The sequence below is a fragment of the Barbus barbus genome, assembly GCF_936440315.1.
Source record: "Barbus barbus genome assembly, chromosome: 32".
NCBI classification, from domain to species: domain Eukaryota; kingdom Metazoa; phylum Chordata; class Actinopteri; order Cypriniformes; family Cyprinidae; genus Barbus; species Barbus barbus.
The window spans coordinates 22,749,483-22,765,758 of record NC_136760.1 but is presented as its reverse complement, the minus strand read 5'-3'; the positions used below and the strand labels follow the sequence as shown (position 1 = coordinate 22,765,758).

At 39.0% G+C, this 16,276-nt stretch overlaps 2 protein-coding genes across 2 annotated transcripts; both read left to right on the top strand.

Moving 5' to 3' along the window:
• Positions 1–325: 325 nt before the first annotated feature.
• On the top strand, positions 326–9,219 carry LOC306852583 (inward rectifier potassium channel 16-like). Its single transcript, XM_079389530.1, has 3 exons — positions 326–405; positions 6,098–6,186; positions 7,405–9,219. The coding sequence occupies exon 3, from the start codon at positions 7,416–7,418 to the stop codon at positions 8,577–8,579; it is 1,164 nt and encodes a 387-aa protein (XP_079245656.1). The 5' UTR covers positions 326–405; positions 6,098–6,186; positions 7,405–7,415; the 3' UTR covers positions 8,580–9,219.
• Positions 9,220–14,278: 5,059 nt separating this feature from the next.
• Positions 14,279–15,577, top strand: kcnj2a (potassium inwardly rectifying channel subfamily J member 2a; the record flags this gene model as incomplete). Its single annotated transcript, XM_079388860.1, has 1 exon — positions 14,279–15,577. The coding sequence occupies exon 1, from the start codon at positions 14,294–14,296 to the stop codon at positions 15,575–15,577; it is 1,284 nt and encodes a 427-aa protein (XP_079244986.1). The 5' UTR covers positions 14,279–14,293.
• Between the last annotated feature and the right edge of the window lie 699 nt (positions 15,578–16,276).

Here is a 16,276-nt window from a genome sequence, read left to right as displayed (position 1 = left end):
ATTTTTACTTAAAAGAAAGTATAATATGTGCAACTTGAACTTTTGATTAAGCATATATAATTAATTTTGTTTAGAATTAAAAATCTCTGTGTATCCTGACAGTACGAGAGAATGCTAAAGTGATTGTGTGTAACGTGATAAACATTATGCAATCATTATTTGGACTAAAACGTCTTAAGCACTCAAAGAAATCGCTTGACAGACATTGTCGCTATGGCTTTAAGCTTGTCACACACTCAAAGCGCATGTGAATTTTCTCCAGCATATAGGTACAGGTGGGCTGGTTCTCTATCACACACACTTACCCAATCCAGCCTCTACAGCCAGTGGAGTTTGTGTGCAGCCCTGCACTCAGGTGGAAACTTCAAAGCACGCTACACTTTTACAGCAACAGCAACAGAGCAGGTAGGCACCATCCACATTCTCAGTCTGTTTATTTATTCACCAGAAATGGCAAATCACAGCTGTCCTGTGAGAAGAAATAACAGTATTTGTGAGAACAATGCTTGTAGATCATAACAAATTACTTGAGTTAAAATTACTGTAAACCTAAATCCAGAGTCTTAAGTATTAATTTTGCATGGGTGGTTTTTTAAAGGACACGGGGTGGACAACAATTTGAGTCTAGTCCTAAAGATCAGTCATCCGCCTCCCAAGTCCTCCCCCAAAAGTGAATGGTATTCCTTGTTTCCTGTTGCTGTCAGACAGAAAAGAAAAGAGGCATGTGAGAAGCGATAAACCTATTCTGCTAAGATTTTAAGGCGTTAGAGGAAGGGCTGAGTCAGGATATGGTGACACTCGAGCTGCTTTAGGGAGGAGAAGTTTCAAGCTTTAAAATGGGAGCGCAAAAGGTGTCTTAGAGAACATGCTGTAATCTAAGAAAACAATGGACTCGAATGACCCACAAGAATGAAAACAGAAGTATTTTTTTCCATCTACTGCGTTTCATACTTAAAAATAGATTTACATGTTATAAATTAATCACAAATATTATTTGTCAAACAGAATTAATGATGCATTAAATGAGTCATTAAGAATTTGTTACAATCGATAATGCATGCTGCTCAACTTGTATATACTGTCTAAGGGAATTTTCTTGGAACGTCTCAACAGCTGACACAGCACAAAACTCAATGTTGCATAAATATTCCATGCTAATTTGTTTCTATTAATCTTAAACTTACGAAGTGCTATTGTCACGTATTCCAGGGACATTAAAAATGTCAACATCTCTGTTTGTGACGTGCGCTTTGGGGCAAAGATTAACGGAGCTTGGCTAACACAGTACTCATGCTAGTAATGAAGTAGCACTTTAAGTGTATTGTAATGCAGAAAAGTCCTTACAAGGTGACAGCTTAGACCTCATCTCAATTCCTCTTTAATCTCTGTGATTTAACTAACATGACTGTGAAAAAAATTTAATAAACCAAAGTGTATCACACCTGTAACCTGCACGTGCCATCTTCCAAGATCTTTGCACAGATTAAAAGCTTTACGTAACATTCAACTTTGCTCAACACAGTCTGGTGCTCTGATCCACAGGAGCTTGTGATGGAACGGGTAAAACATTAGCCAAATAAAGTGCCTGTAACTTCCTGGGAACCAAGAAATTGAAGGTCATTATGGGTGAGACAGGGCCTAGGGCAAAGAAGTTCTGCTCCCCACATACCGGGTGGTTTCGTGCGACTGAACACTGTGTATCTGCATGGACATTATTTGCTTTAAGTGGGCATGTAATGGTCTTGTAAAGCCCTCGAGCAGTGCAGGAAACATAGCAGAGGTAAGCTGTACTGGAACTTTGACATTCAGAACATTGCCATATGTCCCACATGAGCAGTTTATACATACCACCTTCCCCTTTAGCTGATTGTGAGTGAAAGAATCAATCTGAAAGGAGTAAAAGACACAACTGTCCATTTAGAAGACAATGCAGTATGAACACGTCCTGTCGTACTTCTGAAGAAATTGCATTTCTGAATTATTTAGACAAGTATCCTTCAGCAATGATATTAACTGGGTTTCTAATGATCCATCTAAACACAGAGCAATGTGCTCCCTCACAGTCAAAAATAGTTTGGAGACCAGAGACACTATCACTGATGCAGGAAGCATTTCACTATTTAGTACACAATGAAATTTATCTATCTGTGTTGGTCAGGTCAAAACAAAAAACAAAGCAAAGAAGGGGCATGTTTAGCTTTAAAAGACACTTACTTGTGCCACAATGATTTGATGAAACATTGGCATTCTTTACCTGACCACTTGATCTGGTACGGTCGTCTGAAGGACAGGGCAGAATTACACCATTTTAGTATGCATTTTGTTTAAATCTTTGTGTTTGACACAAGAAGTGGCCTGTACAGTGATTGGAAAAATGTGTATGCAAGCGCAAGATGCAGTTTTTCAGATGCTGGTTCTGTTTCCTCAGGAACTTTACCACAAACTGAATCATCATTATATTTAATTGTGACTGTGCATTAAAGGGATAGTTAACCTAAAAATGAAAAGCACTGTATGTATTCATTTACTCACCCTCTTGTCATGGCATGACCGTTTGAATGCAATTACACTGAAGAGGAACTTACGTTTTCCAGTTTAAAAAAGGATGCAAAAGGAGCACAGACAATTAGAAAATTAACCAGGGCATTCTTCAGAATTTTTCCTTTTATATTCTGCAGAAGAAAGAAAGTCATGCAGGTAAAAAAAAAAAAAAAAAGAACGTGAGGGTGGGCTCATGATGACAGAATGTTTGAGGTGAACTATATTAGGGCTCTAAACTGTGAAAAATCACCCTGGAGTCAGTACTAATTGAGTTATCTGAAGAGGCCATTGTCAATGTCTTTACAAACATTCTTTGTGGGACACAGTACAGGGTTTATGCATGATGATTGTCATTAAGAAATATTGGGCATGGTGGGAATTGATGAAATGTGTAATTTGGAATGCTCATGACACAGAGACTGCTTTGTGAGCAAATCTAATGCTCTAAACATCGCCACATGGGCTAAAAACAGACTAAAACTCAGAGGTCAGTAGTCATGATTTCAAGTTTACTATCAAATAAACCCATGGCTCAACACAATCAATGCTTTATGGTTAGCAGTTTGGGCAAATGTACACTGAAAAATCTAAATCATACATTTTAATTTTGTTTTGGTGGTCACATGCACGATGGCTATGAAATGTCATTTTCTTGAAGTGAAATGTGTCATTTTTCAAGGTTTCAATGTAAAAAAATGTATTAGTTTAATATGCGGAGAAAACTAAGCATCCATTGGTAGGATGATGCATAGAAATTACGTTTCTCATTTAAGGACTGAAGCAATAACTATATAATAGCAAATAAATAGTGGAAACTGAGATTGCTCAGTTGCAATTGCATTAACATAAGGCAATCTGCACTGTTTTTTCACACAAATATTGGAGACAAAACCACAGGGCCTCATCTGTTTGTATCCAACAGTTCACGAGAGAAAATAATTGGATGATACCCTGACTATTTCACGTGATTACAGCAATATCAATCCATAATCTGGCAAAAACATACATGTCTCTGTGTCCAGAGGAAATGGACACCAGTTCAGCCAGTTAGCTTAGTGGAACCTGCAGCCCAGTATGGCTGGGTGGGGGTAGCAATAAGTGGAGAAGATGCTTACAGTGGTTTGGCCGTAAAAGATTAGTCTACTGCCAAAGGTTCTCCCAATGGGAAGCTTCCATTCCCTTTACCTTCTCAGGGCATTGCAGTTCAGAGATGCTTCCTTTAATGGTTAATCGAGAAAGCAGAGGACCACACCCAGATAACAGATTCTCGCTGTCCTGGCTGAGCCCACTCACCCTGCAGTAAGAAAACACAGAGCTCTTTATCAGTGCGGAAATCAGCAAATGTTTTCTGAAGAACAAATATCATTTAAGGAATACTTTACCAAAAATGAACATTCTGTGGTCATTTACTTATCCTCATGTTGGTCCAAACCATATGACTTTGCAACAATTGTGAAACAACTGTAGCTTTGAAACTTCAAAAAGGATGCAAAAACACCATGGAAGTATCATAAAAGTACTCTATTCAAGCACTATATTAAGTCATATCATAGCGTTGTGTGAGAAATGTGCCAAAATGTATAAATTTTTGTAACTCAACAAATGGTAAATTATTCCATGAAGAGGAGTGAATTTGACCAAAATGTAAATATTAGTTGCAACCACAGAAAACCGACAGAAAACAAATCACATACCTAAAACTTAAAAGCTGAATGCTGGCAATGTGAAGCGCCATACAAAACCCATTGTACTTCTGTAATCTGAAGTATTTGTGAGTGAAAGTGGATATTCTCCAGGACAAAAGTTGTAGGGTAAGACTTTATGTTATCCATCAGGAACTGACTATATCATGAAAAGTGGGTGTAACAGTAGATACCAGAATGGAGGTGGTTGGAGGTCAGGGATTGAAATAAGAGGTCTGGTGACATCAGCTGAAAAGGAAAGTTGTGGCAAAGTAGATTACTACATTTTGATATAACACAACATTTTTTTGTTTGTTTTGAATAACATGCAAAATCTGTCTCTGAAGAGTCTTTTTGAAAGCTTCAGAGTAGCAAATCACAAAATTAGTGAAGATGAGACAAAACATCAAATGATGAATGAACAGCACGAGATTTACATTACACCCAGAATTTACAGTAAATTTTGTATACACACACATGTAAGAATTACTCCAACCAAAAGCCAAACTTATCAAGAGAAAGGAACTAAAAAAGGCAACCGAGAATTGAAGATATTAGATTTCTCTATGCACAACTGCTACACCATGCGGTTACGTTTCTAAGAATCCCACAAACTGGAAAGATTACAATGGTTTGTTGCATTGAGGTTTGCATCTCCAGGCAACCAATCTATTATGATAAACTGTATTGACATTGGGCAAAGGGAACTCTGAAAAAAAAAAAAAAAAAAAAAAATGATTTACCAATGATAAACATTCCCAGATTGCCATCTTAAAATAGAACTGGGAAGCCAAAACGTACCAGTCAAACCAACATCAGACAAAAATTCTGATGAAACGCATAAATAAACTTATGACAAAAAAATCAACCACTGGAAAAAATATAGAACAATCTCTCTCTTCTTCTTCTTTCTATTATTCCCACAGTATGGCCTATTCGACGGTTAGTGTCCATAGACAAGTAAACACAATATAAACACAAGTAAGATAATTCCAATGATCGGCAAGAATTTGTTACTGACGGTAAATGTAAATTAAAAAGCAGCAAAAAAATGCAGAAGCCAGTACCGGTTGAGTTGAAGGTCACATGGCCCCCAGACAACAATACTTTCAAGGGAACATGCCAGTATTTCATTCATTTTTTTATGCTTGGAAATGTACACACCACACAGGAAAGTGACAATGGAAACTGAATTCCTCATCTAAAATAGTGTGTTCCCTTAACACTGAAAAACACTCCATTTATGCGGTGTTCATTTGGATGGAGGCTGTTTCCAGTACTCAGCTGGAAGTAAATACTTTGATAAAGGACAGGGACAAATTTAAATCAAAGACTCCAGGAATCCATGCTAAGACATGGAACATGAAATGCGTGAGGAGTAATTATAAGTATCTGTTCGCAATCCGTTCCGTGTTAAACACAGACGTTCCTATTATGGTGTGGAAAATTTCATAATTTTTGTGCATCTATGTGGTTAAGAGTGCAAGAGTGTCCGTAAGAAACTGAGTGAGAAAGCATGTGGTTGTGTGTACTTTTTTTTTTTACCATGGGCAAAATTAGTTTGGCCATCATTACCAGCAAATATGTATTAACACTGCCTCTCATTCACAAATGTAATGTGTGCTTTTTATATGCATGGGTGTTTGCTCTCGTGCGTTAAACTGTAAACAAAAGCCTGTACATCGTCCTGATCAAGAGGGGAAAGTCCACAATGTTTCTGTTTAGCGTTGACACAAATGATGTTCAAAAACAGACAGAACAGTCTACCCTTATACACGGGCCATGAAGTGTCTAGACCTGTTCCAGAACATCTGTTTGCATAACTAAATTCTGTGCAAGCATATTAATACATTATAGCTTGTATTTCTTTATAGGGAAAATATAGAGTAACACGTCTTGACTTGAGACGAGAGGGGAAGGCATCTGTCAGCTGCTGTTCTATAGAACTACATGCATTTAATAGGTATTTAACACCAGGTCTAATCCGTAAAGCCAGATTTTATCTTTCAGTGAGATTCTTCTTTTTCCCTTCTCCTTCTGACACTGACACCTGGACTTTAGAATCTTAAGCAGGGCACAATGTGGATTATGTCAAAAGATCCGGTCTCTGTTCTGGTCCAGCATTCCATATGGTGTCCCCAAGTTAAGCTTGTGTTAAGTCATCTCCATAAAATGGCCAAGCCACTGACCGCAACCCTTTTCTTGTTCCACACTTCACCACTCAGGCTAAAACAGCCTTAAAGTTGGCCCTAACACAACCCGTTGCACTTATGACCAAGAGACAAAGTATGGTGGTGTTTACAAAATATGTTCTCGTAAAGGTTTGCAATTACTACATTTAGCAGCAATGTACTAAAACACAATACCACACTGTGGGTAAGACATTTTACTTCTTATATCAACAAAAACAACCAATTCAAGCCACGCTTTACAAGATAATATGATGCAGTGTTTACTGATAGAGTGTTAACCTTCCACCTTAAGCCACTTGAAAAATCAAGCTATTTCGCAAAATATATATTAATATATTATGTGTGTGTGAGTGTATATATATATATATATATATATATATAATGACTTCTGATTACAACATTACAGTACAAATGCCACCATAACAGTTACTGTCACAAACAAGGATGTGTTTAGCGTAAATAAAACTCTGCAAAGAAGTAGTTCACCAAGTGCACCCAGCAACCATCAAACCATGTGTTTTTGTAACTGTGTTTTGTGTAAGCACTGTAAGATTTATCATACATCTACAGTACTGGCAAATCCTCCAAAGGCATCATTAAGATTTCTGTCAATATCCTTAATGTCCTTGTATACTGATTTATCGTTTGTGATAAGATTTATGGACACCCTGAGGGGCCATGCTTTATTTTTTCTGTCTTATTTTCTCAGCATAACAAAAGTTGTTTTCTCATGATCTTATGACAAAAAAAAAAAACGTGCTTGTTGCTCACCATTTCTCTGGTCACCCACAAAAATCATTTAACCAGTGTCTGCCAAACCTGTTCTACTGTTCTATATCTGTACAGACACATATAGATGTTTTTTTTTTTTTTGCATGGATGTAAAAATCTGTCTGTCTATTCAAGATGCAACAGTGCATGCATGTATAAAATTAAGTGCAGTATTACGGGTACCTTTGAATCTGACTGTGCATTTCTCACTTCTCTAGACTGAGGCAGTATGAACTCGGGCACAGTACAGTATTCCGGAGTGAAGTGCAGTGACGAAAATCCTAGCGTGCTTATAGACGACGACTATTACGCCAAGAAGAAAAGATATGTGAAAAAAGATGGGAGCTGTAACATGGTTGTGCAGCACGTTCCAGAGGAGTGGCTTCTCTGGATCACTGACATCTTCACCACCCTGGTGGAGATCCGCTGGAGGGTCATGTTCCTGACATTTGCCCTCTCCTACATTTTATCATGGCTCTTTTTTGGAATTTTGTTCTGGATCATTGCATTGACCCATGGCGATATGAAAGATCCCAACAATGACCCATGTGTTTATGAGGTTCGAAGTTTTACAGCTGCATTTCTATTCTCATTAGAAACCCAGACCACCATTGGTTATGGCTTTCGGGGGATGTCTGAGAACTGCATGTTCGCCATCATCGTAGTTACCATCCAAGATGTCATCAGTGTCTTCATTGACACGTTTGTCATCGGCATCGCAGTCGCCAAGATGGCATCTGCCCGTAAGAGAGCCCAAACTGTTGGATTCAGCAACTGTGCGGTGATCAGCTTACGTGACGGTCACTTATGCCTGTCGTGGCAGGTCGGGGACTTCCGAAGGAACCACATGGTAGAAGGTACAGCTCATGCACAGCTGGTACGGCACCTGGCACACAGCACAGGAAAAGTTAACGTTACATACAAAGACCTCAACATTGAAGAGAACAACATCATCCTGGCCACCCCAACAACCATAGTTCATAAAATCATCCCTGGCAGTCCTCTATATAAGGTGAGCTTGAAGGACCTGAGGAAGGAGAACTTTGAGCTGGTGGTCTCTTTCACCTATACAGATGACTGCACGGGCATCCTTCACCAGACACGCACATCCTACACTCCAAGTGAGATTCTGTGGGGCCAGCACTTTCAGGAGATGATCAGGGTCACCCGCAGGAACTACAGAGTGGACTACGCCCTGTTCAACCACACAGTTAAAGTCCTGGTCCCAGAATTAAGCGCAGAGGAGTATGACCTAAAGAAGTGCTCTCAACAGCCAAAACACAAACCACTCCACATAAGTTCTCCAATGGCAGCTGTGGAATTGGTTAATGGGAATAGTCTTGAGGCAGAAAAAGCATCCACCGGCAGTGCTGTCCAAGAACACGAGCTATAACAGTAGACTTGATACATCCTCACTCTGCTATAGCACTTTGAAATCAGGCTTCCTCAAAGGGCATCACTATTGTAAGAAATAGCCTAGCGCATTTATAGTTAGATTTAGACATAAAGGTGTGCTGTCACTTAGCAGGACGATCTTCAAAAACCCTTCTAGCACAGACAGTATCCTGGACTAGTACTGGAAAATCACATTAAAGCCCTGTAGGCGCTTTGGCTTTGATGAGAATCCAGTTAGAGCACTAAATTCAAAATAATATAAATGTTTTGTTTAATTAGTATTATATATATATCTATATGGCATTAAGCAGTCTTAAACAAACTCAGTATCACTTTATACCACTTTATCACTGATGTCACAGATTTGATGGACATTACAGACTCTTCTTATATGACCTTGAAGGTTCTTTGATATCCCGAGATGTAAAAAAGGTCCTCCTTGATTAAATTATGAACCCAAACCTTCAACCTACATAAGAGGCAATGGATCAATTATAATGACAGTGACGTTAACCGGACCAAACTGTGGTCAGTCAGTGTGTCTCTTTGGCATTAGCGGAGTAAGTGCAGAACACTGTTCCACCTTATTTTGCAGAGTGGTTAACCTTTCCGTCCAAACAACTAATAAAATCTTTTGGAAACAGAGCCCCAGTGGTAATTTTCAATATTTACACAGCATGCATCCAATTCCCTTAAGGACAATCTAACGGTTCATAAATGAGTGTTTAGATTTCATTGTGCAATGTATGACTGTTGAAAGACCCCTCCGCCTGCAACCAAACAATTCTAAAATATTGACATCATATTTCAATATAAATGTATATTTTAATATCTATACTATAATATATTAGTTTATATATATATATATATAAAAAATATTTTTTTAGAGATTTTTTTTTTTATAAATGTTTATTTGATTAAATTACAGTTGTTGTATATATAATCACATTTTAAAATTGTTAAACCATACACTGATGTTATCCCATTGACCAAATCCAATAATTTGGCATGACAAAAAAGTTCAGGATGTCCTCTTCAAAACAGACCAGGACTCAAACAGTGGCATGTATGGTCTCAGAGATATTAACAAAAAACATATGTCTACTACAGTAAATAAAACTGCTGGATCCCAGGAGGTTTTCCTCAGAAAGTGAAGTCTCCAGCCCTCCACCTTGTGGTTGGATGCAGTGCTGTCCAAGCATAGCCTCAAATTAGGCCGAAAGGTAAACAGCTCATGCACCACGTTTCGCCTATAAATAGTCTGTATTATTTATAGACTTGAACAAGAAAGTAACTAAAATAAGCACTTTGCAACAGCTTCACAAATAAAAGTTTAACACGACTCATTAGTTATGATAAGTAAGCAGTGTGTGACACGCAGCAGCCGGGAAGGGCAAAGGCCTGTGGAACACTTACTGCTGGGTTTTCATTGGACCACTTATAAAGAGAAGGAGAAACATTCCTCTGATTGAACAATAAATGATCATTATCTTTAACAATGGTCTTGAATTAATAATTCCCAACAACACAATGCAAAGTCATTATATAAGATGCTGGAAGACAAACAATATTTGAATAAATTCAGAGTAGTGCTGTGGAAATGCAAACAACAGATCCTATACTATCTGTTGATCATATTTCATAATAGCAAAACCCAAAATACCACGTTTCCAAACTGTTTTCTGTCAATGGCATATCCCCAGACTACAACAGTGTTTCACATTAAATTATTTTATACAGCATTTGTTTATTGAAACAAAATATCTTTATAAAGAATTGCCTGGAGCCTGATAAAATGCCATTGACTTTAGACTCACTATCAACAAATGAAACGTATAACGGGTGATTCCTATAGTATGTGTGTTGAAAAGAAATAACGTTACCATTAACTACAAACTAAGCTTTAAATTCTATATTATTTTAGAAAATTGTTGTTTCAGGAAATGTTCATTCTTTAAGACTGGCCGTATTACACATGGTTAAATTTCCGAGGTCAGAATTCCACAATATTTTTTTCAGTGTAACGTTTCTTTACTTTTCAGTTAGAAATGTAAACAAGAAAACTGGTTTTAAATCACGTTGCGATTATATTTATGACTTGTAAACAGATTATGACTGTATGTTTTGATTTACGTTAGTGAGAAAAATCGTACTGTTGCTATGGTTACCTCCTCAGGCGGCGTGTTTGTCAGCTCATTGTGACTAACTTGTAATGTCACTGTGGTGAAAAGGTTGTTTGAAAACTCTGCTGACACATAAGCATACTTATGAAAGAATACATACTTTTAGACACCCACAAGCTTTTGTTTTGGCTTCCTTCGGGGGGATTCAAGCCTTAATTTGCAAGCCGCTGTGGGTCCGCGTTTCACTTGCTCTGCAGTCTGCGAAGAAGAATGTTTTATCCGCGCGTGAAACGCTCCCTCTCTCATCGGATTGGCGGTTTTCAGAGAGGGGGCGTGGCTAGCTGTTGCGTCGTGTTTAAATGGGTTTGAAGCCTAGAAGAAACAGCACATGAGTTACCGCACGCCGCAAACAAGAGGAGAAACGTGGAGATTTTTGTTCTCATACTTCATATCAAATACTATTAATACGTTACCTGGAGAGAACAAGATCAATGAGAAGACAGTGTGGATAGTAAAACCTTTCGTGGGATATTTTTATATATGAGAACTTTTTCGTGTTCAGTTACAAATGAGTAGGTAAGGTCGCACATATATTCGCTGACATATTTTATGCATCTGTAAATAAATTCCATATGTAGTGTTTTGTGCTATACATTTTAACTTCATTCCATTGAGAATACTGTGGCTCGGATGTTGCTCTTTCAGTGCACGAGGCTTTTTAGTGGATTCTCGGTTATATTTGACTTTTGATAGCATATAGTCTAAGCACAGTTTGAGAACATTGTTGAGCTCTCCATTGAAAGTTTATAGCAGACACATGATATCAGTAAAAAAATAAAAACGAGAAGCAGATCACTTAATCAGACAGTCTCAGTTTGAGCTCAATTTAATGTTATTGCTGTCTAAGTGATTATTCTTATGGGATGGTAACGAGTTATGAATTTATTTCTGACTCTCATGTACATGACGCTTCAATGAAACATGTGAATGTGTTCAATATTTGATTTGTATTTTCTCTGAAGACCAATGCACAAGGTGACACAGCATCCTGAATTTCTCATTGCTTTATGCATGTTGGCTACTAAGTAGTCATTCAAAAGAAAGAAACTGAAAAAAAGATTTAGATCCAACACCTGTTGACCCCTCTATATACTTATCCGCGTGACAGATTTGCCTTATAAAAGGAACATATCGGGTTTAGTACTGCATTAAACACGTGAGGTTTAATATCATATAGCCTAGTATTGTTCTTAGTTGTCTATTCTATTTAGCTCAAGTATGCACTTGTCTAATATATTTGGAGCACAGCTGTGCTCAGCAGTTGTCAGGCGTCAGTCGGCTGACAGACACGCAGATCTTCTTTTCTGCCCTAAACACTCATAGACTTTCAATTGGCAGCTAAATTGGTGCTTAGCTTGTTTGTCAGGTCTATGCACACCACATAGTGTAAACTGTTAAATGTGATAATAGGGCAAAAGGAATTTCCCTAAAATATGCAACCATATTTTAGGAATATTAATCCTAGTTAGATCACTCAAAAGAATGTAGGCTTTTATGTAACATTTTCCATTGGTCCTCACTGGTCCACGCCATCAAAATAAACATCTTTCCTAGATATAAACACTGTCATATTATGTTTCATGTTGGAAATAATGGCATCTGTCAACCTGCTCTTTATCTGAATGTCTGTGGGGCCACATGTGAAAAACAAAAGAAAATAAACGGCTTACTTTTGTTTTAGATGGCAGAAATGTCCTTACATATAATAAAAAGTAATTTTTGTTTAAATACAAATTTTCTCAGGTTCTTTCTGTCTTGCTCGCTGTCGTTTCCTCTCTAAAATCCTTCTCTGTTTTGTGAATCTGCTAAATAAGATAAAATGGGACCTTTCTTTTCAGTTATGGTTGCTAAGAACATTGAAGGCAGAATAGGAGCTTTAATGAGTAGTGTTTTAGCCCTCCCCGGGGAATTGTCACAGGGCTGTCATTATACTGCTGAGAGAGAAGATGAGGTCCCAGAGGACAAGCTCTCAAGTCAACAAGCCTGGTCTCAGTCCCTGCTCTGCACCCTACTGCAAACCAGTCTTGGCTTGTTTTTACCTTTGCTGATGTTTAAGCAATAGTTCAGAATGCTATGTATTTTGAGACAGTATTTGAAGAGGATGGACGCAAGAACAAATTCGATCAGAATGCATGCTGTTCTCCATCGACTAAAGTTCTCTTTCCTTGTTTGTCTCTTAAAATGTCAAAAATCCTTTAGGACACAGATATTATGTTAGTGCTGTACTTTCATGGAAAAGATCAGCCGTTTCAGCATTTTACCTGGAATACCTGCGATGACCTTTTTGTGATGATTTGTGAATATCCTGTGAGACGCTCTTTAAAAGCATTTTATTATTGTTCAGTACACTAAAAATAGATAACATTTTAAATATACAGAGGTTTTGAGTAGAGCTCTCAGGAACCCACTGTTGGTTATAGATGAGTTTTTGCTAATTTAAATTAGTGCATAGGTAATAGACATACGTGACTGAACAAAACAATTTTCCATTCACCCATACCCTTTAGCACAGTGTGTGAAAACGGGTATTATTAATGGTCCTGTGGGCAAGTACACTATATGAGAGAAAGCATAAACAGACAGGTTGGCATGACATTATCAAGTGGTGTACTTCCTGGTAAAATGTCATTGTATTCAAGAAATACATTTTTGATTAAAATAAATTGACACAGGTGTTGTTGACTGAGATTGAAATTGATATGATATAAAAACACAAGAAAAATATGTGAAATAAAGAATTGTCTTCCTCAACATATGGACAATAAAACTGATGATCCATAATAAAAAATAAAAAAAGTTGAATAAAATCTCACTTTCAAACAAGAAACTATTTACTTCACGACCTCATTTCACAGCCTCACTGGTGATTTAGAGAAGTCCAACTTGGGTTGTGTTATTTTGTTCATTTTGAGTGAAGTCTTGTTGGCTAACACTGCTGGGGGTTTTTTCTAAGTCTGAAAGGAATGGTCAGGGTGCTCTAAAGTTTCAAAGTATGAGTTTTTGATTAAGCACATACCATGCATCAAAGTTAGTATTATTTCGTGTGATACTAAATTCAGAGGGAAATGTTAACATTATGATATAATCAGTGTACAAATTTATCAGTTCAAGCTGAGACTTGCATGAGAATGCATGGGAATTATATGCATCACGTTTGGTCTCGGAGATTCATGTGCTGTTAGATCCAAAAATTCAGTTCCGTGAATGTTCATGTTAAGAGAATGTTGAGTTTACAGTCTCAGCCAATTAATGTTAACGTGTATCTTGTTTCTTGTTTCTGATAGGACATTTGATCAATGATATCACCAGAGCAGATGAGAACCGAGTGATCGCCCCATCCTTGGCCCTTTCTGTCAATCAAAGGTCCAACTGGAGCAAAGAGACGCCTCCTGCGTCCGGCTCTGAACAAACCCATTTCCTGCTTGTGTTGGTCCCCGTGAGTGTTTCAAAACTGTTTCTCCAACGCTTTTTCCAGAAACTAAGACTGTTTTCCAAAGCAGAAACAGCACAGACCTCCCAGACTGAGGTGATGGGAAGTGTGCGGGCCAACCGCTACAGCATCGTGTCATCAGAGGAGGACGGTATGAAGTTGGCCACTGCTGTGGTGCCAAATGGGTACGGTAACGGGAAGGGTAAAGTCCATACCCGTCACCAGACCCAGAGCAGGTTTGTCAAGAAAGACGGACACTGCAACGTGCAGTTCATCAACGTCAGCGAGAAGAACCAGCGCTACCTGGCCGACATCTTCACCACTTGCGTGGACATTCGCTGGCGATGGATGTTCGTTATCTTCTGCTTGGCCTTCCTGCTGTCGTGGCTGTTTTTCGGATGTATCTTCTGGCTGGTTGCAATATTCCACGGAGACCTGGAGAATGACGGGCCCAAGTGTGTCTCCAACGTCAGCACCTTCACGGCTGCCTTTCTCTTCTCGATCGAGACACAGACCACTATTGGCTATGGTTATCGTTATGTTACAGACGAGTGCCCCATCGCGGTGTTCATGGTTGTATTTCAGAGCATAGTCGGCTGCATCATTGATGCCTTCATCATCGGTGCTGTCATGGCTAAGATGGCAAAGCCCAAGAAGCGGAACGAGACTCTGGTGTTCAGCCATAATGCTACGGTGGCCATGAGGGACAATAAGCTGTGTCTGATGTGGAGGGTGGGCAACTTGCGCAAAAGCCACCTGGTAGAGGCCCACGTTCGAGCTCAGCTCCTTAGATCTCGCACCACAGCTGAAGGAGAGTTTATCCCTCTAGACCAGATGGACATCGACGTGGGCTTTGACAGTGGTATTGACCGCATCTTCTTGGTGTCACCGATCACCATCGTCCATGAGATCGACGAGGACAGCCCTTTCTACGACATGAACAAACAGGAAATGGAGAACTCTGACTTTGAAATTGTTGTTATCCTGGAGGGCATGGTGGAGGCCACGGCGATGACCACCCAATGCCGAAGCTCCTACGTGGCCAGTGAGATCCTGTGGGGACACCGATTTGAGCCTGTCCTCTTTGAGGAGAAAAACTATTACAAAGTAGACTACTCTCGCTTTCACAAGACCTATGAAGTGCCCAGCACCCCCCTGTGCAGCGCGAGGGATCTTGCTGAGAAAAAATATATCCTATCCAACTCGAATTCTTTTTGCTATGAGAACGAGGTGGCCCTTTCAAACAAAGAGGAGAAAGAGGAAGGGAACGGGGACAGCCTGGGCCCTGGAGGGACAAACACAGACACTAGCTCAGACTCTGACCACAGTCAGGCCACTGTTCCCTTAGAACCGCGGCCTCTACGGCGAGAATCTGAAATATGACTGTGCAGAACTAGTGGAAAGGTTTTACAGACACCTCTTCATACAGGCACATTGAGCTGAACTGAGCCCCTCGGCCAGGCAGACTCAAGCTAACGGTACAGTTACGAGGAGGAATCGATAGAGAAACTGTACAAGAGTGTTCTTACGAGTATGCATGGTTAAATAAAACACAGCATAGAGGCACTGCACAGCGAATGAAGAATGCACATCAAGGGAGGAGGAGAGAGAGAGAGAGAGAGAGAGTTCCCCATTTAGGTGACACTACCTTTTTAGACCGTTGCTTCTGAATGACATGAAGCCGAGAGGATGTAACTGCTTGGCAAAACTTGAAAATGAGCAGGCATGTGTCCATGTGCAGTTGTCCAACGGTGTAAGAATGATTCGCGCTCAGACCAATATTTTCATTCAGCCTTTTACTCATGCTGCTACCAAAGTTGAAATATTGTGGAAAATTCTGAAATTTTACATTAGGCATTTTAGATGAAAAAAGTGCTTAATAATAACAATATTAAAATTAAAATAATAACAGTTCTTAGAAATAGCATTATACAAATCAGAAAAAACACAGCCAGGAGTGTTTAGTCAATGTCTTAAGTATCATTAAAAAGTCTTGTTTCTACCTTCTAGTTAATTATTCCATCATCTCCTCGTTTCCTTTCTATTTAAATCCACTGGCCTTCGTGTGAGGCTTTTGGGTAT